Source organism: Ictidomys tridecemlineatus, chromosome 12 (genome assembly GCF_052094955.1).
Source record: "Ictidomys tridecemlineatus isolate mIctTri1 chromosome 12, mIctTri1.hap1, whole genome shotgun sequence".
Lineage (NCBI taxonomy): Eukaryota > Metazoa > Chordata > Mammalia > Rodentia > Sciuridae > Ictidomys > Ictidomys tridecemlineatus.
The window spans coordinates 27,531,830-27,555,953 of NC_135488.1; the positions used below are offsets into that span (position 1 = coordinate 27,531,830).

At 45.5% G+C, this 24,124-nt stretch overlaps 1 protein-coding gene across 1 annotated transcript in view; it reads right to left on the reverse strand.

The window, feature by feature from the left end:
- The window catches only part of LOC144368933 (sodium/potassium-transporting ATPase subunit beta-1-interacting protein 2-like), a 565,595-nt gene extending 548,769 nt beyond the window's left edge, over positions 1 to 16,826 (reverse strand). Inside the window, exon 1 of the mRNA XM_078027889.1 lies at positions 16,174 to 16,826. Within this exon, the coding sequence (XP_077884015.1) occupies positions 16,174 to 16,260 (87 nt within the window). The 5' untranslated portion in view covers positions 16,261 to 16,826. The remainder of the gene's footprint in view (positions 1 to 16,173) is intronic.
- Positions 16,827 to 24,124: the final 7,298 nt, after the last annotated feature.

Sequence of the window (24,124 nt, forward strand, 5' to 3'; positions counted from 1 at the left end):
ATTCGACTCACCTTGTTTCTGATGATATCTTCTATTACCTTGAATAACACAAATATATTTCTCTTTCGCTGTAGATATAACTATTCTATTTCATCCTCTTTTGATTTTTTTATGATTTATGTTACGGTCATTTGTAAGGGCAAACTTGAGGTAAATTTCATTACTTCCTGGACTTCTGAAATGCATCCATCGCTAAGCCTTTCCCTTATAACATTAACTTGCAAATAAGAGCATGCAGCCATTTATTTCTGCCCTGAGAAGGCTGGTGCAGAGCAGCTCTGGGTCCAGGATGCTGTGGTACCATATGCATGATTCCTTAGTGTTGTGGTCCAGATCTTGAGGGTCCCTCCAAAAACTCGTGGGTTATAAGCATGGCCCCCCATGTGACAAGGTTCAAAGGTAGAACTTTTAGGAAATGATTGGATCATGGGGGACATAACCTCAGTAATGAATTAATCCATTTGAAGGATTAATAATTTAAGTGGACTACTGGGTATCCGCTGCCGGCAGATGGGGACATGGCTGGAGGATGTAGGCCCCTGGAGAAGTGGCCATGGGGACTGTATCTGTCGCTGGCCCCTTCCTGTTCCTCTCCTCTTTTTGATTCTTGGCTGCATGTGCTGAGCACCTTTCTTCCACCACATTCTTCTGCCATGATGTTTCTACCCTGGAGGAGCAGATCATGAACAGAACCTCTGAAACCGAGAGACAAGATTAATCTTTCCTCTTCTAAGTTGTTCTTGTCAGGTATTTTGATCACAGTGACAAAGAGTTGATAATGTGCTTAGTAACCAGAAAGACTAAGTAGAGGGGTACTTAAGCATCCTAAGATTAAAAAATAAATGCACACCACACACACACACGCACACACACATACTTTGTATATCTTTCTGAACTATTTCTTACAACTGCATGCGAATCTATAATTGCCTCAAAATGAAAATTTTGAGAAAAAAAAACATTTTGCTAATGTGAACATTTAGCAAAGTGTTTTCTCTTAAATATATAAATTTCCAAAAGTATACCCTGACTCTCAATAAAAGCCCTGACACTCAAGGCAAGGGACACCAGGTTGTGAAGTCTTTATCCTCAACCTCCCATTATTTAAGGAATCCGTCTTCCAACGCTGCAATGTTAAGGCCAAAGGCAGGTTTCGAAGTGCTAGTTTTAATCAAATTACCAGATATTTATTAAAGAGCACAAGCAATCTTGCTTGAAAGTGGGGCATCAGCTGTCAAGTAAACAACTTGGAACAGGGAAAATTAATATTTTTTAAGCTGCTAACCAACAGCCCCTTCCCATTGCTACAGGTGAAGTTTAATTTTTGAAGCTGGGTAGCTGTCATTGGGGTAACCAAGTGGGGTTTGCATCCTTGAGTTTCAGCAGGAATTTGTCCTTGGTCGGGTTTCCTTTCTGCTGTCAGGGCCCACTCTGCTGACCTTTTCAGCCATGCAGATTGATAAAGCAATTTCTTCCTTCTTTTTCCTGAGAACAGCCCAGAACCAGCCAGTGCTTTGGACAAAGATTGTTAAGTATTCTCTTCGCTCATGAAAATTTGGCTTATATCTCAACAGGACTGCCCTCACAAATCAGTTGTTTTAAAATGTGAATTTAAATGTCCTGGTCCATGAAAATTATTGCTTATTTATGAGAGAATTCTTTTTTTTTTTAAAGTCACCAATGCTTATTCCCAGAAGGTTACCAGACCAGCCCTGGCCAGGTGAAACATAAGCCCTAATTACCTTGGCACAATGCAGAGACAGAACCTGGGCTGTGCTCACCAAGTGCTCCCTTGGCCTACACAGCTGGGACCCCACACTTGAGGCGCTGCCCCTTCTGCTATTTCTGCCTCCATCCCAGCAGTCCCAGGCCCTGAAACAATCCAAATAGAATAAATGTAGATTTGAACCTCAATTCCACCAGGGTGCAGCTGTGTGACCTTGAGAAATTCACTTTACCTCTCCTGTCTCAAGTTTCCTCATCTGCAAACAGGCGGTGGGGAATGTTACTTGCTAGAGGGGTGCCAAGCAAAAGTTATTCTCTTTCCCTGGCCCCTGCCCTGGATTGGAGAGTTTGCCATCCTGTACATACAAGCTGCCCTCCAGGCTATCAGAGGGCTGGGCAAAGGCTCCAGCAGCCCAGGTGTCGTCCTTGGAAGACTTCCTGGAAACTGGGGCACCAGCTTCAAGTAAATGACTTGAAATATGAAAAATTAATACTTTAAGCTGCTAGAAGTAGAGAAATTCCTGCCCATCCTTCCAACGGACACACCAGCAGAATCTGTTCTTAGCAGTGAGATTTAACAAGTGTGGGGACAGCCTGGAACTCTGCCCGGGGTACAGGGTGGTGACAGGGACTCTGAGCCAAGATCCTCAGCTAGCATGTCTCCTCACAGATTATAGGGAAGATCTTCCCACACTCTGTCCCTCTCCCCCCCCCCAGCACATAGAGTAGCAGTTGGCACCAAGGCTGACCTTGGTCTCCTCACATCTAGCAAAGAACATGAAGACCCTGGAGGGCAGTAGCCTCTGCCCAGTGGGCCACTGTCGTTGATCTACCTGTTCAAGCTTCTGCTCAGTTGGTCTTCTTGGGCCAGAACCAATACCCAGGGCTCTTCTTCTCCCCACGCCCCTGCACCATCCCTCTGCTCCTTGAAAGAAATCCCCCCACACCTCCAGTCCTACCTTCCTCAACACACAGACACTGATCTCTGTCCAGACCCCCTTTGCCAGGTCAGAGTGTCTGTCCCCGGGGTTCCTCTTCCCCAGTGTGCTTTGCTTCTGAGCGCTCTCACCCTGCAGTCTTCTCAGGATGATGCCTGGGCTGCTGGAGCCCTTCCCCAGCCACACTGACACACATAAGAACCTCGGAGGGTAAGTCCCAGCGCTGCCTGAAGCCCATGCATGACAGGGGCAAGGGTCTCAAAACCAGCTCCATCGCCTTGATGAGGAACAAAATGGGGATGACTTGGGCTCCTGAATGCACCAATAATCCAGCAGGTCTGCAGCTCCACCCAAAGCCACATTCTCTCTCTCTCTCTTCTGGGGTCACCCTACTCCCTCCCTGGCCTCCCACAGGAGCACTGCCTTCATAAATCACTCACCTGCTCCCCCCATCTCAGATCTGCCCCTGGGTAACCTGATCTAAGGCACCACACTTACTTGTTACACTCTGATGAGACAGAAGGTTGGTCAGTTCACCACATATGTGTCGTTGGCCATGTATATGCACATGCACATGCACATTTGTGTGGAAAGGAGTGTAAGAACAGGCATGTTTGTGTGTAGGTGTGGACGTGTGTAGGTGTGCTGTGAGTTTGCCTGCATTTGTGTGTATGTCCAGATGTATGAGTTTCTGTCTGCAAATGCAGGTCTAAGTGTGGGAGGAGGGTGCGGGGGAGGAAGTGGTAGTGTGTGTACACATGTTCACACCTGTGTCTTGCTCTCCCACTGGGGGGGGGGTCAAGGGAAGAGGTAGCTTGAGGCATCTGAACACCCCCACAACCCAGAGCCCACACGTTTCCAAGCGTCCTGGATCACAATGGGATGACACTTCACCATAAACACAGCCCCGTTGCTCAGTTGAGCAAACATCAGCTCCATCTCCACACAGAGTCCACTGACACATGAACCAAAGTCTTAAGTAAGAGAAGAGTCCTGGGATAAAGGAATCCTGGTGGCCAGGCAGCTGCTCCATTTAACTACTTCCCACACATCTGGGTGCCTGGGAAGCTAGAGCCTGCCCCCCACTACCACCCAGAGGGCTGGAATCACAGTCTTCTACTTGGTTTTGTACATTTAGATCCATAGCTTCTCCTCTCTGCCTCGGTTTCCTTGACTTAAAATGAGATTTAAATATTGTGATAATAGTGTATTTACTATGTTAATTTGCTACAGCTGCCATTACAAAGTACTAAAGCTGAGTGCCTTTAACAACAGAGAGTTATTGTCTCAGGGTTCCAGACAGTTTAAATCAAGGTGTTAGCAGCATCGGTTCTTTTGAAGGGCCATGAGGGAAGGCTCTTCCAGAACCCTCTCCTTGGTGTATAGATAGCTGCCTTTTCCCTGTGTCCCTTCACATCATCTTCCCTGAATGTATATCTTCATAACTACAGTTTCCATTTTTACAAGGACACCATTCATATTGGATTAGGGCCCACCCTAATAACCTCACTTTAACTTGATAGCCTCTGTGAAGACCCTACTTCCTAATAGGGTCACATTCTAAGGGTTAGGACTAGGAATACAATCAACCCCTCACACTTGCCCATAAGGTTATTACGTGGATTAAAATGAGTTAGTTCTTATAAAGTGTTTAGATCAGTACCAGGCAAATAGGAAAGATTTTTCTATAATGATAATGATGACAATTATGTAAACTTCCTAACTTTTATGTCCTATACTTAAAAATAAAAATAAAGTAAGAGTGATCACTAAGTGACTGTGAGACAAAGTATAAAAAAAACTTCATAAAACACAAAAGGGGACTGGGTACGGTGGCACAAACCTGTCATCTCAGTGGTTCGGGAGGCTGAGGCAGGAGGATGGCAAGTTCAAAGCCAGCCTCAGCAAAAGCAAGGCACTAAGTAACTTGTTGAGCCCCTGTCTCTAAATAAACACAGAATAGGGCTTGGGATGTGGCTCAGTGCCACTGAATTCAATCCCTAGTACCCTCCAAAACACACACACACACACACATACACACACACACACAAGGTGAAAGAGAATACAGAATCCATCCAAAAGTGTTTACTCTCTGGTTATTGCCAGACCAATTTCCACAAGTTTAAGAATCATTTCAGCCTACTTTGTGCAAAGCAAAACTGAAGAGGTGGGCAAAATGAACTTACCTTTAAATAATTCTTTTAATGAATGTCTATCACATCTGCAAGACACACTTCCCACAGATACCACATAGGAGCTCCCAATAAACAAGCAAAATCAACCACCATTGGCAAATCTCAGCAAAGACAGGACATGGGGCCTTGCCTCAAGGAACCTCTCTTTTCATTAACTGGTTCTCTTAGATCACAGAACCAGAGACAAAGGAGAGGAGATCTTTGAATGCACTGTTCAATTTAAGGCTCAGGGGAGTTTCCAGGATAAATACTATAATTGTGTGTTTATATTGTGCGGGTCAATCAGGGAGCCCTGCATGCACGCAGGCCAAGAGAAAATGGAAGTGACTTCCCTGGGGACCCCTGGCAGGAATACAGAGGCTAGGTTTGCTGAATGAGCCTCCCAATCAAGGTGTCCAGCTGAGACCCTGGAACTGAATCCCAGTGTGCTCCACCCCACAGAGCAGCTTCTCTCACTGACCAGCATTTCTAGTTTTCCCCTGCAGGCCTGGGAACAGAAGCTGCACCCACAGGCCAGGCCAGAGGTCACTGTGGCCTCAGCTTTCAAAGGGTTGGTTGACTGTAAGTGCAGATACTTAATGTAATGCAAATATTATTGTAAATAGACTTTTCTAGGACTTGGATAAATATTGCATCAGACGTATTTGTCTCTCAGTAACAGAAAATATCACTAACAGGTTCAAAATATGCAGACATTTATGATTTGGAAATAAGAAGATAAGAAAAGGGTGATTTTAGAGTCAGTATGCAGCCTAATTATGCTATAGGAGAACCAAGAGTTTTCTCCATCCACGCTCCTATCCTGGGTGGTTGCTCTTGGTTCTTACATTTGCAGGCTCACATTAGCATGATGATGGTCGCTGGTTACACCATCTCTTGCCCGTTTTTCTCCTCCAAACTAGGGGTGTTAATTTCTGGTTTCCTCATCCACTGCTTTTCTTTTCTGCTCCTCTATCATTGGCTTACACAATTTCCTATACTGAAGTCCTTCTGTTGTAATAATTGAAGTATTTTTTTCTCAGTTAAAACCCAACTGCCATATGGCTAAAGCAATAACAAATTCATACCCTTAGGAAGTTAGGTTTTAAAGCACATGCTTATGGCAAACACAAAGGTAGAAAATTTTCAATGCAAAGTAGTTAATAAGATCATATTGAAAATAAGACATAGTGATCATGCGACAATGGCAGTCCTCTTGACAATGAGAAAGTGGAAGAGGGTGGCATCCCTTTAAGTTGGTTCTATACAAGGCCCCTGGGCAGGGGATTGAGGGGGTCATTTCAGCCTGTGTTTCCCTCACTTTTCTTTGCACCCTGTGTGGGGCTATTCCCCCAAGGAAAAGGCTCCTTTTATTACATGCCCAAAGATTCCTCAAAGTTGCCTCGAATTCCCACAGGCTAGCCTTGAGCTAGTCTTGGCTCCATCCAGAGTTTCCAATAGTCATGGCAGCCAGGAGGAAGATGAAGAGGAACATGAAATAACAACAGAGCCTAAAATGCTGCCAACCTGAACCCTGAAGAGCTTTGTTCAAGATTTTTTATTTCCCAGGAACACAGGGGAAAGGATGTTTAAGAAGGAGTCTCAAAAAGAAGAAGAAGAAGAGGAGGAGGAGGAGGAGGAGGAGGAGGAGGAGGAGGAGGAGGAGGAGAATGAGAAGGAGAAGGAGAAGGAGAAGGAGAAGGAGAAGGAGAAGGAGAAGGAGAAGGAGAAAGAGAAGGAGAAGAAGGAGTCTCCCTGTCCAGAAGCAGGGTTTGAACATCAAACACAGAGTCTGTCCTCTGAGAAGCCTATGGTAGTCCAACGGAAGAAGTCTCATTAGAAAGGGACCCCATGCTTTTGACAAGTGTCCTGTTCCTCAGATAATGTAATCTGAATGTTTGTGTCGCTCCAAAATTAGTATGTTGAAATCCTAACCCCTAAGGGAATGGTGTTAGAAGGTGAGAGCTTGGGGAGATGATCACATGATGAGGGAGAAGCTTCCATGAATGAGATTAGTGCTCTTATAAAAGAGGCCTAAGGGAGCTTCTCACCACTTCCACCGTGGGAGGACACAGCAAGAAGGTGCCATCTGTGAACCAAGAGATAGGTCTTGTCATAGGCCAAATCCACCAGAACTTTGATCTTGGGCTTTCCATCCCTCAGAATGGTGACAAATTTCCTCAGATGCCCTCCAGGTTCTGGGGCCCATGGAGAAGTAGAGAAGTGATTCTCCTTACCAACTCTGTGACGCTCCTCCTCATCTAGGTCCCCAAAGCAGCTTAGATGGTACCCAGAGCCTCATTGAGCATCTCCATCAACTCATGGACCACTCCACCCCTCAGCCCTGGGCCTAGTAGCCTAGAGAGACCCAGGCTTAAGAAGGGATCCCCTTGTCTTGCAGAACCCCCAGTCCAGCCACGAGGCCTCACTCCCAGTCCCCTGAGCTAACTGGACAATGACCTGGGTAGACACAACTGTACCCATCTGTTCTCCTCCTCTTCTTCTTTTACTTCCTCCTCTCACAAAAAAAAAAATAATATTTCTATGCTTTTCCAATGGTAAAGCAAACACTCCCAGATGCTGGTATGTCTGAATGAGAGAAACAGAGAGAACTCAGTATCCGACGATGCACTGTCTGGTGTACTTGGCAGAAAGGAAAGTGGCTCTCCTCAGCAGGCAAAGGCAAAGCAGATGGCTGGCAGAGTGAAAAGAAATCATGGTAGAGGCAACTATTTCCTTCTGATGGATCTCCAGACCCCCAAAGGTGGCTCAGCAGCAACATCCTAGGACAGCAGGGACTCCCCAGAGAGTCTGGAGAGGGGCCAGCTCTCTCTGGAGCAGGTGGCTGAGCAGCTCCCTTATCTTTCTGTTCCCCTCTTCCTCTCCATGTCCTATCTCCATCCCTTCCTCTTCATTTCACCTCCTCTCCTTCCCATTCCTAAGCCTCCAATTCCTTGCTCTTCTCTACCTCCCTCTTACTTCCTTGCTCTCCAGAACCACTGTGGGCAGTATCTCTCCTACATGCTGTTGGAGGTAAAAAAAGAAATAGCAGACTCTGGCCACACCTCAGAGAGTGAGCAATACAAGAAGTAATGGCAGAGCCAAGCAATGCAGTAGGACTGAGCCAAAGATGACTTTGGGCCCTCTGTATCCATCTATTACCACCTACGGCATCCTTAGGGGAAGATTGCCTGAAGAGATAACTCCTTCTAGATCAAAAGACAAAAGGATGGTTTTAGAACCTCAATGACACATTGAATTATCTAATGGAATATAAGAAAGCAAAGAATTTCTATGAGAGACTCATCTATTTTCTTTTAAAATTTTAACCTGATCTAAACATTATGCAATGAATCCATGTGTCAAAATGGTATATGGTATCCCATTAATATGAACGATTCTTATGTTTTATGCATCAGTTACCATTATTTTTTAAATATTATAATATTCTGTTCAAATATTTTTAAAGAAAGGTTCTTATAAAAGCTTCCCACACCTTATTGTCAAAAGTCCTATCATACACAAGGTCATAAAGCTTTGGGAGGGCCACAAATACTGTAAATAAAAGTTCAAAACTTCATCTTTTTTTATTGGTTGTTCAAAACATTACAAAGCTCTTGACATATCATATTTCATACATTTGATTCAAGTGGGTTATGAACTCCCATTTTTACCCCAAATACAGATTGCAGAATCACATTGGTTACACATCCACATTTTTACATATTGCCATACTAGTGACTGTTGTATTCTGCTATCTTTCCTATCCTCTACTATCCTCCCTCCCCTCCCATCCCATCTTCTCTCTCTACCCCATCTACTGTAATTCATTTCTCTCCCTTGATTTTTTCCCTTTCCCCTCACTTCCTCTTATATGTAATTTTGTATAACAATGAGGGTCTCCTTCCATTTCCATGCAATTTCCCTTCTCTCTCCCTTTCCCTCCCACCTCTCATCCCTGTTTAATATTAATCTTTTTCTCATGCTCTTCCTCCCTGCTCTGTTTTTAGTTGCTCTCCTTATATCAAAGAAGACATTTGGCATTTGTTTTTTTAGGGATTGGCTAGCTTCACTTAGCATAATCTGCTCTAATGCCATCCATTTCCCTGCAAATTCCATGATTTTGTCATTTTTTAGTGCTGAGTAATACTCCATTGTGTATAAATGCCACATTTTTTAATCCATTCATCTATTGAAGGGCATCTGAGTTGGTTCCACAGTCTAGCTATTGTGAACTGTGCTGCTATGAACATCGATGTGGCAGTATCCCTGTAGTACACTCTTTTAAGGTCTTCAGGGAATAGTCCGAGAAGGGCAATAGCTGGGTGAAATGGTGGTTCCATTCCCAGCTTTCCCAGGAATCTCCATACTGCTTTCCAAATTGGCCGCACCAATTTGTAGTCCCACCAGCAATGTACAAGTGTACTCTTTTCCCCACATCCTCACCAGCACTTGTTGTTGTTTGACTTCAGAATGGCTGCCAATCTTACTGGAGTGAGATGCAAAACTTTATCTTAATAATTAAGGTAAACTCAATTTTTGTATTCAGAGAGAAAAGAACCAGGCAGGAAAAGATTACTCCTTTCTAACTTGAAACGGTACAATCCTAAAGATTTCTGGGGTCAGACATGCAAGAATGCTTAAGAAAGACAGAGTCAGATCTACTGAATACAAACACATCTTCTCCTTTGTACAAAGAGGCAGGGGTCTGAGCTCTTGGGGGAAGCTAAGTGTGGGCTGACAGTAAGAAACTCCCCAAACTGTCTAAATGTCATTGAGACCAAGGTTCTGGCACATCCCAAACAAGCAAGAAAGTGCCAACATCATCTACTATCATCTGGGAGTAGGAACCATGGACAGGCAAGCTGGCTGGTTCTCCCATTTTCTTCTTTATATTTCTTTAAAACTCATCCTAGAGATAGTAGTCTAACCCACATATGTTGTGTTGATAAGAGATAACTCTGGGGCTGGGGTTGTGGCTCAGTGGTGAAGCCCTCGCCTAGCAAGTGCGAGGAGCTGGGTTCAATCCTCAGCACCACATAAAAATAAATGAATTAATTAAATAAAGGTATTGTGTCCAACTACAACAACAAAAAAAAATTTAAAGAGTTAAATCTGCAGTGGTTTCAATTTCAACATAGCTATGAAAAAGAAAGTTAAATTCTCTTGCAGCTTCCCATAGGTATAGGAAGCCTTCTTTTAAAAAAAAATATATATATACATAAATAATATATATATATATATATATATATATATATATATATATATATATATATATATATATGTTGTAGTAGTTGGACACAATACCTTTATTTTACTTATTTATTCTTTTGTGTTGCTGAGGATGGAACCCAGGGCCTCGCATGTGCTAGGTGAGTGCTCTACCACTGAGCCACAACCCCAGCCCCTGGGAAGCCTTCTTGCTGACCCCTGTCTCCCAAGGTGGACAGATGAACTGGGAGCAGCCTCCCTTAAGAGGATGCCTAGCATTAAGAGGTAACAGCAGATAGCTGTTACCTGCTAATGGATGGGTGAGGTGGGGACCAAGGAAAACCAACTAATCAGACCAATGACTTAGACAAAGCAAAAAAAGAGATGGATAACAGCCACATTTTCCTGTTGCTGTCCCATAGCTGCTGGATTAAGGATGATGGACAGGAGAGCTACCTTCTGCCAATTAATTCCAGAGTATAATTTGTAGCCTGGGCCCATCCTGGACGATCCTGGGCTCCTAACAAACCATGACACTGCTTTAATTTCTCCTTTGCCCCCATACTTTATTAAAACCTAGAGTGGGTTCCATCAAATATCCCTTCAAGGAAAAAAACAGAGAGAGGGAGAGAAACAGAGCAACATTTGTCTCAATGCAATTTGAAAGATTAGAGTTTGCTGGATAAAGAGGGAAAGAGGAGGGGGTAGGAATTCTTGTGAAACACATACACGCACAGGGACACACACACACAATTTCTCTTTCGCAATGACCTCCTTATGCCCCATCCATCAGCCTGGGGTTGGCTTATTCTAATGAGCAGATTCCTTTATTCTGTATAACAGGCCCATCAGACACAATCTGCATGCCAATTACTGGCACAGACCCCTTGATACCAAAAAATGGAAATTAGCTGTCAAGAAAAGGCTTCAGCTCGCCAGGTCTCTTTCTCGCTCTCTATTTCCAGCTCATATACACCCTCACTCTGCTCAGCGCCTGGCTCTCACCAGGGAGTCCCCAGTGGAAAAAGTCATCTAAAAATACAAACATATTTTATTGTTATTAGTATTAGTTGCTGACTTTCTCAGTACAATGTGAAATTCACCAGTGGGCAAAAGCTGCTTAGGGCAGAAATGGGTGAGAGAGGTTGATTTCTGATAATTGCATTTCTTTGGGAGCAGATCAAGACGTCCCATGAAAAAACATTCAAAGAAATGTGAGGATAAGGGCAAAAGAAAACAGACAAGGAATGGGATTCTGTAACCGAGATAACAATCGGAACTTCCACACTTAGGAATGGGCCTAGGCAGAGTTGAGGGGCAGAGGTGAGACAAGCTCTATGAACAAGCCTGCATTTCCGCTCCGCATCCTAATCAGCTCTCACAGAGCCAGGCTGCGGCCAACCTGAGGGCTTCCCATGGACAGCATGCTCCGCTGTGTGCTAACCCAAGCAGGCTACCTGCAAGATTTCTACCCCGCTGCTCCCAGAATCTCCAGAAGGAGCAATTTTACCATAGATTTCCTCTTCTTTTTTTTCCAAAATGAGCCAAAAAAGAGGAGAGAGTTTATTTTCCATTATCAAAGATCCAGGACCCCACTGAGTCTCATCTGGTCGGACAAAGGAATCCATAGGGAAGATTCAGGGTAGCACCTTCACTAAGGAACACATACAACCCAACACTAAAATGGCACTTATCCTTAAAATTTTGATTAAGGAGGGCTGGGGATTTAGCTCAGTGGTCGAGTATTTGCCTAGCATATATAATTTTTTTAAAAAAGTTGGGGGTGGTACTGGGGATGCAGCTCAGTGGCAGAACACTTACCTAGCATGTGCAAGGCCCTGGGTTCCATCCACAACAGTGCAAAAAAAAAATTGATTAAGGGACATCCCTATATTTTCTTTTTTAATTGCTCAAGAATGATAATTTTATTTGTATGGATCCATCCAATAACAACAATTTTTATTAAGTATTTTTATGAGTTTTTATTAAGATTAATAATTTTATTAAGTATTATCACTATCATAATTCAAGACTTGCTCAAAATCTGAATTCCTTCATGGGCAAATAGAAAATGGTGGTACTTCTAAATAAACTGTCTCTTCTTCCCAAGCTAAAATTGTCAGGCAAGCGAATCTGGAGCTTTTTAGATGAACAATTTTCAGAACATGATGTATAGACAGCTTAATTCATCCAATATGTATACACTGAATGCCTGCTTATGTGCTTAGTGCCTCAGCATGCAACAAAGATTGTAGAAGGAATGAATAGAGGCAGGTGCCGTGGTACACACCTATAATGCCAATGGCTCAGGAGGCTGAGGCAGGAGGATCACAAGTTCAAAGCCAGCAACAGTAAGGTGCTAAGCAACTCAGTGACACCCTGTCTCTAAATAAAATAGAAAATAGGGCTGAGGATGTGGCTCAGAGATTGAGTGCCCTTGAATTCAATCTCTGGTACCTTCCTCCCTCCGCAAAAAAAGAATGAATAGATGCCAGGTGCTGAACTAAGTACCACAAGTAGGTGGTGGATAAGTCGCATACTCTGCCCTGAGGAGCTCTATCTAGGCCAGACCTAGTTTAAATCCCACATCATCTTTTTTTTTTTTTAAATCATGGTTAAGAATGTATTTTGCAGTTGGTGTTAATAAAGAATCTCCGTGCCTTCCACTGGAGGGTGACTTATGTGTCCTTTATCCAAATGCTCATTAGGTTCCCTATTTTGAGTTACCAACTTAAAAAAAAAGTTAATGTCTCGAATCACTCCAAACTATTATTGACATAGAAACAAAAGCCACTTGGCCTAGGACCTCCTAGGGTTCTCCTCCTTCTCCTGTATTCAGCCCCCAGAAAAAGAGAGAAGGGAAGGAGAGTCAAAGCCAACTCTCTCTCCCCACCCCCAGGTTTCTGGCTTCATCAATGGACAAACAGAGATTCTAGTCAGGAATTTTGGATTGCAAGCAACAGAAATGCATGCAAACCAGACAAAGGTTTTATGAGGTCTTAAACCATCTCAGCCACTTACAGAAAACTCTGGGCCCAGGAGAAGACAAAACCCACACTATAAAAGTACAGACTGTCACCTCTTCACCCTTGAGTGGCTCCTCAGCTTCTCCAGTTCCCTCTGTTCCTGTCCACCCTCCCCGTCAGCCAGCTCTGAATGTCCCCTTCTCTCTAACTTCAGTAAGCCTCGATTGCCACTCCAGACATGACTCTACCACAGCCTTCCTGCTCCAGTGCCAACCATGAACCGGAAATCTTGATCACTTAATAGAATCCTCAGAATAGGGATCTGATCAGCCCAACGCATCTCATCTGAGCCAGCCCAGCTTCTCAGTGAGCTCCCTTAGGGATGGAGCAGACCTTAACACCTGCCAGATGTGACTGATGTGGGGTCAGGTGGCCTGCTGTTCACTCCTCTGGGATTGTGAACAGAAAAAGAATCTCTAAAGGAGGGGCTTAGGTGATGTGGGTGTCCCCAAGGGTCCAAAATTCAGTGATATTCTTAAACATCTAGATTTATTCTGTCAATATTCATTATGAAAGTGCTAAATGCAAGACAAGAGAAGAGGGTTGAGGTTTAAAATTCCCCTGTTTAGGAGGACAGAATGAAAAGGACAGCAGAAAAAGCAGAAATTTTCTATTGTTTGACTATGACGCTCTTGGGAGAAGTTTGAACACTCTGTTGTTTTCTCCTATTGCTGCTTTAACAGATTACCATATACTTAGTGGCTTAAAGCAAAGAAAATGTATTCTTTATAGTTCTAAAGGTCTGAAGTCTGCGTGGGCCTTATGGGGCTAAAATCAAGATGTCAACAGAGGCAGGTAAAGTGGCACACACCTGTAATCCCAGCAACTCAGGAGGCTGAGGCAGGAGGATCGCAAGTTTGAAGCCAGCCTGGGCAACTTAGTAAGATCCTGGACTAGAGATGTAGTAGTAAGGTGTCCCTGGGTTCATTCTCTAGTACCCAAAAAAGACACAAAGCTATCAGCAGGGCTGTGTTCCACTTGGAGGTCCAGTGGAAAATCCACTCCTTACCTTCCCCAGCTTCTAGAGGCTGCCAGAATTTCTTAGCACATAGCCCCACACTTATTATTCCACAATGAATATTCATAGACTAGGTCTATATATCCAAGAATACCACTGTCTTTGGCACATTTGGGAGATGCCTGCCTCACCCACATCTGCTTCATGATCTTGCATCATTCCTACCTCTTTTTCTATTATCTCATCTCTGATGTGACACTCTCCTGTCTCCCTCTTTCTCTCACAAGGACCCTCGTGGTTACCTTAGGTCCCCTCAGATAATCCAGGATAATCTCCCCATCTCAAGATTCTTAACTCAATCACACTTGCCAAGTCCCTGCCATGTAAGGCAACAGATTCACAGGTTCCAAGGTTAGGACGTGGACATCTTTGGAGGGCCCAACACAAATACAATGATCACATGGGTTAAATCCTACCACGAGGCTGTGGAAAAACCACCAGGTCTAGGCTCTACCATCTGATCTGCTTTCTTCAAAAGCATCACTTGAATAAAGGAGGAGTTAAAATTAAATGCCAAGAGATTAGGAGTATGTGGGATGGTACAGAAAAGGAGGCAGAAATTCTGACCTCTCCTTGGAGAAGTCTAGCAATGGGAGAAGAGGAGAACACTGTAATCTGAAGAGTCATCAGGCCAGAGGAAGAAGTTGTGATTTGCTTGCCACAGCCTAGTGAGCCCCTGGCCACCAGGAAGGAAAGGTCATCCCATCAGTTTCTTCCAAGTTTTCCATCATTATTTTGTTCTATGTTTTTCAGGAGGAGTGAAGGGGACAATTTTATAAGACATCTTGAATGGCTAAATTCAAGCAAAACCTAAAAACATGTCTCCACTTGCCATGCAAATATTTACCCAAGCTTGTCAGATGGACCCCGACAGAAAGCACATTTTGCCACCAGAGTAAAGAAAGATGTCACTGAAATTAACTTGGGTTTCAAGGGTGACATTAATACAGCTAGACTGTGGAGCATCAGGTCCCAATTTACATGTCAGCTTCTGTGGTGCTAAATGGAAATCTTCCCCTTGTTGAGCCAATTATGTAGGTGAGAAGCCCCCTGCTTCAGGGCCCAGTGCTGGACTGTCTGTGAGCCTAAGGGCCACTTATCTACTCATGTAGGTGAATTTTTTGATGCTTGGCTCTAGAGGAAAATGCATCTTACATAAGGTGCTGTTCCATAGATAAGTCTGTTGTTAATATGCCTAGACTGCCTTTGCCACGGCTATTATCACAGATACATGCGACGTACATCTTTTTTATCGGTGTACATTGTACTCGTGGTAAAAATAAATAAATAAATAAAGCAAAAGAGACCACAGGATGTCATTTTTTTTTTAAAAGAAGAAGTTTTGCTACAGATTCAACCCATACCACATATTATTCCTGATGTATAAAACTGGAACATCAAACAGGCATTAGTCAAATTTGTGAGATTTTCAGAATGGAGTTCTCTACAGTTGGTGTGCTTCAGCAGTATTTCCAGGATGCGTGACTAGCTGAATGAACTGCTCAGTACTTCCTGTTATGATTCTGACTGTCATTACTGTTTTAAAATGTGTGGAGGTGTTTCCTGCCCCCCACAGTTCCCCCCTCCAAAAAAAAAAAAAAGAGGAGGAGGATTTGGTTATGAGCTCTTTTAGCTCAGGGAATAGCTCAGGGAGTAGAAAAATAGGGGCAGATATTCCTATCTTCTCTGGGCTATTTATTCTTTAACATCTATTTATTCTTTAACTTCTCACCCAGGGAAACTGAGGCAGTTCCACCTCATGCCTGTTCCAATGAAAGCCTTCAGCAGTGTGAGCCCCAATGACATTATGTTGGGGGAACTGTCATGTCCCTCTGGTGAAAACTCCCATCTGCCTGGGGGTTCAGAGGCACAGCCGGTAACCCACAATCCAGTACCAGTTTTAAAGGTGTTCAGGCAGTGATGGGACAATAATTGTGCTTCCCATTCTACTGGACCCAGGAAGGCAGAAACTTGAACGCAGATGAACAATATTGAAATCAACCAAAGCAGCCAGAGCCAGGCCCAGAGGCTCACGGAGGCTGAAGAGGCAGGTTGAGAATATCATCTCTCTGTGTCCTCACCTGCGAGAGTCCTGGAGTGGAGTAGCTGACCAGTGACAACTTCCACATTCCGACTGCATGCACGCAATCCTCCTGGACAGGCTTCATGGCCACTCTTAATACATTTCAAAGCAGCTGAAATGCTGGCCAGGGACCGAAGTCAAGCCCTGGCTGACCCTTCTGGCCTGAGAAAAGCCCAAATGCCTGATGAGCACTGATACTGAGAGGAAAGAGCACAAGGCACATGTTAGGAAACCGGGACAGGACGGGTGGTGAGACTGGCAGGGCCGGCCTCCTAAGCAACAGGAAGCCTCAGTAGAGGCTGAGAGTGTTCTGGCTCATCACTTGCCCCAAGAGGGTGCAGCTGACAGCTTAGATTTCAAACAACAGAAATCCAAGGGAGGAGACTCAGCGCCCCACTCCCTCCCCTGGGCTCTCTCTCTCTCTCTGTGGGTTCTTCTCCTGGCTGCACTAGGCTTTTGCTCTAATGGCCTCCTGTGCTCCACCTCCAGACTTGACCCCCTATAAACAGAGATCAGTTTTTAGAGTCCTAGACAGGAGTGGACACTAGGAGAGAGTCTTAGTCACTTCCCAGAGCTCAATCCAGACCACAGAATTCTTCTCAGCCCAGAACTCTTTGTGTTCCCAGCTCTCCCCATTCCCCACCCTCTGCTGCTCCCATCCGCAGCTGACTCCCCACCCACTGGTGAACCCTTAGTTATGTTGCTATGTTGCCTTCTCCAGAACATGGAGCATAAAATGATTCAGTCAAAAGCTCCTACATCCCCCCCACACACACACACCCACAAATCCCCTTCCTAGCCCTCTGCTGTTGGCAGCATAGTAAATGATATCATGCAGACTGTGCCAGGGTGCCCATGTTTTGCTCTGGACCCAAATGACAATTCTTCTCAACATAAGTTTAAAGACCTCTTCACTGTTGATTGTAGCAGCAAATAACACTAAGAAATCAGGACAAGGAACCCAACAAAAAGGCCCCCCAAACAGACTGAATGCTCCGGTTTAGAGAGGGCAAAGGATGAGAGGGAGAGATGGTGGGAGAAGGTGAAAGGGATGAACAAGAGCACCATCATCCGCCCACCTAGCCTGTCAAGCTGCCAGCCAGTTCTTCTACAGAGCACAGACAAAACACCCTGCATTTGTGAATTTAAAAACCGACATCAATTGCCTCCTATGTGCCTTTCCATAAAAATCAACAAATAAAGAACCAATGTTTAGAGATTTTTCTTTGAGCGTCTGCAAACACAAAGATAAACAGTTTACTGTAAGTAGGTCCAAAAGTGAGTCCAATAGCTAGTAAATTATATTGGCTGACTCTGTCAATGTGGTAAGGACAGCATGTCATCTTGGGACCCTTGGAGATCCTTATTAGTTATGCCAGTTAAGGCTACACATTTTATGTAAATATGTATATTTATATATTTCAGTAGATGATGCAGAGGCCCTCGGGGACATAGGTGAACAATCCCTTATCATTGATGCCCTGGAGGACTGTCACATGATTTTGTTGTGCTGTGAAGACATGTTCCTGCCCCGAGACTCCTAGAACTGCTGAGCTCAGAAAAGAGGTAGACAGTTTGCAGGGGCAGCTCAAGCCTTGCAGGAGTAACAAGTTTATTAAGATCCAGACTTGAGGCTAGGAAAGCTGTCAGGATAGACAGGCCTGGAGGCAGGGAAGCCTAAGGTGGGGTGGGGACTCAGGCTGCAACAGAGTATCTGGGGTCTGAGGATTTGGGAGAATTAAATCTAACAGGGTGCTTGGCTGGGGCTTGTGCTGGGCTCTGAGAGTAATACCTGCTTACATAACATCGATACTAGCTGACAATTCACTCCGCAGAGTACAAATATTTACCCATCCAAGACCAGACTTTGGCAGGGATCAGGATCAGCCCTTGTGGCAGTGACCACAGTGGTGCCCAGGGGAGACCATCTGTGGTTTAGGAAGAGCACGGACAGGGTATGGAGGCCTTAAGAGGTGATTCTCCTGACCCAGTATTAAAAGCCCGTGGGTACTTGCACAGGTAAGGTAAACATCAAAGCAAAAGTTTGGAATTTTTATTCCAAACTTGCGATGTGATTCAAACGTTAGAATGCTGATTCTGAAAAATAAACCAAAAAAGGGGAGAGGGGGGGTTGTTTGTTTTTGTTTTTCCAGTCTAAATAGAGTGGACAGTTGGAGGACGTTTGGCAAAACTTGGGCGTGGGGGCGTGGGGGGGGGGTGGAATGGCTCCTTAGGAGCCTCCTTCCAGCCTGCGGTCCTGGTCCCTGGAGGTCCCCACCTCACTCCTCTCTCCAACCCCGCATCCGCGCCACCGTGCAGCGACATCTCTGTTGTGCCAGGTGTCGCAACCCACACAGGACTCCATACCCTCAGCAGCATGCCCAGCGAGAGTCACCTGGCCTGCATTGCCTCGCCATAATAATCTCATATATCAAAGCTGGGAGAGACCCGGCTCTGCTCCACGCTGAATATCAGAAGTCTCTCGCTCCCTTGGCTTCATATGCAAACTCCTGAGCTCCCTGGAGAACTTCCAGAAGAAAGTGCCCTGCGCCACGGACATTTGTTATTTTGCGCGAGAGGACACCGAGGCTCCACGGGGACGAGCCAAGTCAACCATAGCCCGGAGCCGGCACCAACCCAGACTTCCACTGACACCTAGTGGACGCTCCGAGAACGACAGCTGATTCTGCGCTGGGAAGAGTCAAACTCCCACTGGTCCAGAGGTTGCAAATATTCCAAAAGAGGAGAGAAGGGAGATAAATGTTGGGATTCACCAGCTCTTTAGGGTTAGACGAACCAATACTTCATGTTTAAGTATATGAACTTGGCAAGGGGGGAGAGAAATGAAGTCAAAACTCTTCAATCCGTCTCAGGATAAAGCCAGGGCATGAAGAAGAGGTAAGGAAGGAATAGAATCAAAAGCATAAGCTGGATTCAGCTTCCCAGCGCGCATGCCCCTGACCCAGGATTGAGTCCTACACATACTCACAAAGCTCCTGAGACAGTCCCTGCCGCAGTATTTGAAATAGCAAGAAAGAAAAAGCACTATATATTAATCTAGATAAAACATTGCCAGGTGTGGTGGTGCTCACCTGTAATCCCAAGGACTCTGAAGGCTGAGGCAGGAGATCACAAGTTCAAGGCCAGCCTGGACACCTTAGGGAAACCCTGTCTCAACATAAAAATAAAAAGAGCTGGGGTGTAGCTCAGTGGTAGCCGTGCCCCTGGATTCAATCCCTAGTACTGACCCCCCCAAAAAAAAGAAACCCACACTTTTCAAGCAATGTAACTCAGTTGTACATAATATAACTTTTTAAAAAATATTATTTAGTTGTAGTTGGACACAATAGCTTTATTTTGTTTATTTATATGTGGTGCTGAGGACTGAACCCAGGGACTCCCACATGCTAGGTGAGTGCTCTACTGCTGAGCCACAACCCCAGCCCCCATAATAAAATATTATTGTTCCGTAATTCAATTCTTCATCAGCTTACCCCCTAGGTCCATTTTTAAGTCTTAATACAAAGAGTATGGGGTGGGGGGGGAGATCTGTCATTTCTCAGGGTTTGGAGGATATTACAGAGAGGGTTGGGGTGCATGCCCACTCCCCGGTCCTGGTCAGATGTCTTCCATTCATGTCTGAGACACTGCTGCGCTAGACAAGCAAGATGTGTGGCCTGGGCCCAGGTCTTCACAGTCTTCCCACAGAGTGGACAAGCCCATTTCTAAAGCACCAGCATTTCCCCTCCATCAATGGCTCTGGGAGGAATTTGTCAAGAGTGGTTTGGGCAGAAAGGCTCCCTCCCTGGCCTGACCTCCCTCCCCAGGAAAGCTGATACAGGACAAATTGGCTCAGTATCCTGAAAAGCTACAGTGCCAGGCCCTCTTCAGACCCTTGCTCTCACAGCAAACAACCTGAGCCAGGACTTTCAGATAAAAACATCAGGTGCAAACGCTGATGTCCCCCAGGCTAAACCCTCCTCCAACAGGCTCAGAAGGCCCTGGGCCTCAAAGGTGCTGCTCACCAGCTCTTGATCCCTCCTTTGGTTGCACCATCAGCCCAGACCCTGAAGCCCCAACAACCAATCAGGGGAGCAGGGGGCAGGAAGAGGAAAAATGGGGCGCCTAGACCCAGAGAGGCAACATGAATGCCTCGGGAACTGTACTGCTTGACACAGGAGCAGCCCATGTAGCCACACCCCACAGGTCACCCCATGTGAAAGCAGAGCAGCTGGCCAATCAGCAGAAAGTTCCACCCATTGGAATCATCAAGTACAGATCATACACCAGCCACTGCACTAATCACTTTACATATATTATCTCATTTAACCTCTAGCCATTCTGATGTAGGAGGTATTATTATTAGTCCCTCTTCCAGATGAGGAATTAAAGCTCAGAGAGAGGTTAAATAACTTGCCCAAGATCACACAGCTTTTAATGGTAGAGTCAGAACTCAAAACACAGGAGTCTGAGCCCATAAGCAGCACTCTTAGTCCCTCTGCTCTGCTGCCTGTGGCTCTGTGACTCTCCAGGATCTTGAGCTGGTCCACCCTGCATGGCTCCCATGAGAGGTGTCTGCTGTTCTGGGTGGGAAAAAGCCTGACCATCTCTGGGCCACACCTCCCAGGCAGTGGGAGGAGTGGAGAAAGACCTGCAGCCCAGGAGAAAGAGACCCCCAACCCCAGAGTCCAAGCAGGAGGACCCTCCCATACACCTGGCCCAAGCTCCTCTGTTCCCTGGGGCAAGAACCCGGTGTAAGACAAGGGACATTGAGGTGCCCACGTTCACACTGCAAAAATCCAGCTGCACCAGATGCATCTCTACACAGGAGCAGCCCTTTAGTGTTTCCATGCCCAGACAACACCTACTGTGAAGCTCAGAGCTGCTTCTTATTCCCTTTTTTCTAACGTCAGACTACCACACCTTCTAGCAGAGCCTTCCCCAAGCACTTGAAGTGTTTTTGGAGTGAAGTGTGGGCACCTGTCCTTCTTAACATTCCGAGGTGACTCTGCCATGCCATCTCATCTGCCCTTGACTTTCTCTTTGGTTCTTTCCTCCTGTACCTGTTTTGGAAGGAGTTATCTGTCACCCCCCACACACACACCCCACTCCTCACTACCCCAGCCCTTCAGAGCTTCCTGCAGTAGACACTCAGCTGCCCTCCATTGGTTGGTACCACTCTCCTGGCAAACCCAGCACCCTGACAACCCCCAGTGTCCTCACACCCCTACTGCTGTCGCCTCTGGACACCCAGTACTGCAAAACCAAAACGCATCCCCAATCACATCCCAAAATGAACTCATCATCTTTGTCCCCACGACCCTGGGCTGCTCCAGCTCCTTCCCTGACATGTCAACCAAAAGCAGGACCAACTAGATAATTTGTGAGCCCCTCCATGCATGAGGTGGAAAAAGTGTCACCACAGGTCTGGAGAATGGTTTTCCCTTCCTTTTGTGGTCTCTTTCTAAGCTAGTCACCATGATTTTTATTTGATATTTTATAGTGTTCTAAGTGAAAAAGAGGAATTTTTTAGTTACTGGTAATAATTTTACTGCTCATCTTTACATTGTGCAGTTTCAATTTTGAAATCAAACATCAGAGCATTTAGCAGGTGTGCAGAACCATGGGAATCACACAATTCTTATTTCATGGCTTGTCCCTGTGGGGTGCTAGGAGCTGGCCAGAGGCAAAAACAAAGCAGATTCAGGAAGTATAGAAGGAGGAAGGGAGGATTCCCCCAAGCATGACTAGCAAGGGAGAATTCCCAGCCACAGGTACCTAAGGGCTCTGTCCTAATGCAGTCCAACCTGCCAGCCTGCTAGCCCACTCAACTCACCTGGGTGTGGGGTTAAGGAAAGTCAAACTAGGCATTTCCCCTTCTGGTGGACCAGGCCCCAACCCACAGCAGATGAATGATCTGACCTCTAAACCTCCATGTGGGAGGCCCTTGGTACCTGGATCATGGGTGGTAAGAGGTTCAGACACTATGGTAATGCCATCGTCATGCCCCAAGACACAAATGTGTGACCAGCAAACCCTTGCTAGGCCCATACCCAGAGGTCCCTGTGGAGATAACCTTGGTGGTTCTGGGGTGAAGGAGGAAAGGGGAGGCCAGTTGGAAGAGGACAAGAGACAGGTTCGGGTGGAGCTGAGAACCTGTGCCAGGGAGGCAGTGCAGGGGGGACCCCACATAAGCTGAGGCTGCAGGCCCAGGCATGAGCATGAGGGACTTCTCTTAGAAAACACAATAAAAAGATAAAAGTGTTAAGAATATCAAAACAGCCACCAAAGAGCATTGAACTGCAGAGGGAAAGAGGCCTCCTGACTCAGGTCCATACTGGCACATATCTGTGAAGGTGCCCCTGACCACACTTCTCCGGGACACCTTGCCTGGATGGTGGCAGCCACCGGACACTCTCCCTTCCTCGGGTCACCCCTCCAGTCCATGGCTCTGCTGCCAGCTGCATCTAGGGTAATCCTTGTCCTGGAATCTAAGGCCCAGCCTGATTGGGGCCACCCTGCCCATCCACCATGGGCTGCTGCTCAGCCTCCTGTCTGCTCCAGAGGACCAAGAGAGCACCGACACAGCTGAGAAGGGTCAGGACAAGTGGCTGCATCCTGCCCACTTCGTATTGCCTCCACTGGACCGTGGGGCTTGGGGCTCCCTGGGAGAGATACTTCCAGATTCCTCACCCCCTCTCATGGTGGAGCTGGCCCTCATGCCTTGGTTACCCCACATGGTCCTACCTAAGCCAAATCCCCTTGACCCAGGATGGACACCCAACCCATGCACTGGCTCAGACAGATTCTCTTTCAAAAGAATTTGAACCAAAGGACCCAGATCTGGAATTTGGTCATGGATGGTCCCTGGAAATGAGAAAGTCAGAAGCTAGGCTGGGAGGGGTCCGTGAAGGCCTTGGGAGGTGCTGAGAAAGAACAAAGAATCAGTCCTAGAGAGGGAAGAAGCAACAGAGAGGACAGGCCACAAGGACACAGAGAGAGGACACAGCTGCTCTGGCTACCCAAGGCAGCAGGCAGGGCTGTCCCATGTCCTGTGAGAAGGGAAGTTGAAAAAAAATGCAGCAGGGTGTGGTGGCACATGTCTATAATCCCAGGGACTTGGGAGGCCAACGTAGGAGGATAGAAAGTTCAAGGCCAGCCTCAGCAATTTAGCAAGACCTGTCTCAAAATAAAAAAACAAAAAAGACTGGGGATGTAGCTCAGTGGTAGGGCACCCCTGCAGGGGGAGCGGGATCCAAATCTAGTTTCAAAAGTGAATATTTAGTTAGAAATACAAAAGTAAATCATAATGGTACAGATGCACTATTTGACACACCTCTGTAGTATCAGTTTTCTGATACCAGACAGCACTTTCTGATCTCTTCATATATGGACTCTGTAGTCACTGTTTTTAGATGAAAAGGTAATTTAATCTTTCCTCTAAACCTAGTTGATGAAAATTTGCCATTTGATACTGATAGCTTAGACAAGTTCCTCTTATTTCCACAGTAGACATTGGTTATATCATGTACACTTTTAGAATTGTTATCAAATTTGGAGGAAAAAAAAACCTTTAAAAAATTTCCTTTACAAGTCTACTGCAAGTATTCAAGGCACTTCGCATTCTGAGCATGTGTGTGTGCTCTGACTGAAGCTAAAGATTTAAACATTCTTTGAACTAATGACATTCATTACCCAGTTTGTCATTTTGTGGGACTTATTATGAGGTTTGTATTCACTTGTTTCTTGGGAGAAAACTTCTGTTTTGATCCATGGTGTGGACATGAGACAGACAAAAAATTGTTTTCAACAGAACTTTTGCTGATACTCATTGTCCTCCATATACAGAAAGAAGGACGGGGACTGATCTCCAGTCAGAAGCCAGGATCCATTGAACCTCAACTCCTAAGCATTAGTTTTATTTTTTTTTAATATTTATTTTTTAGTTA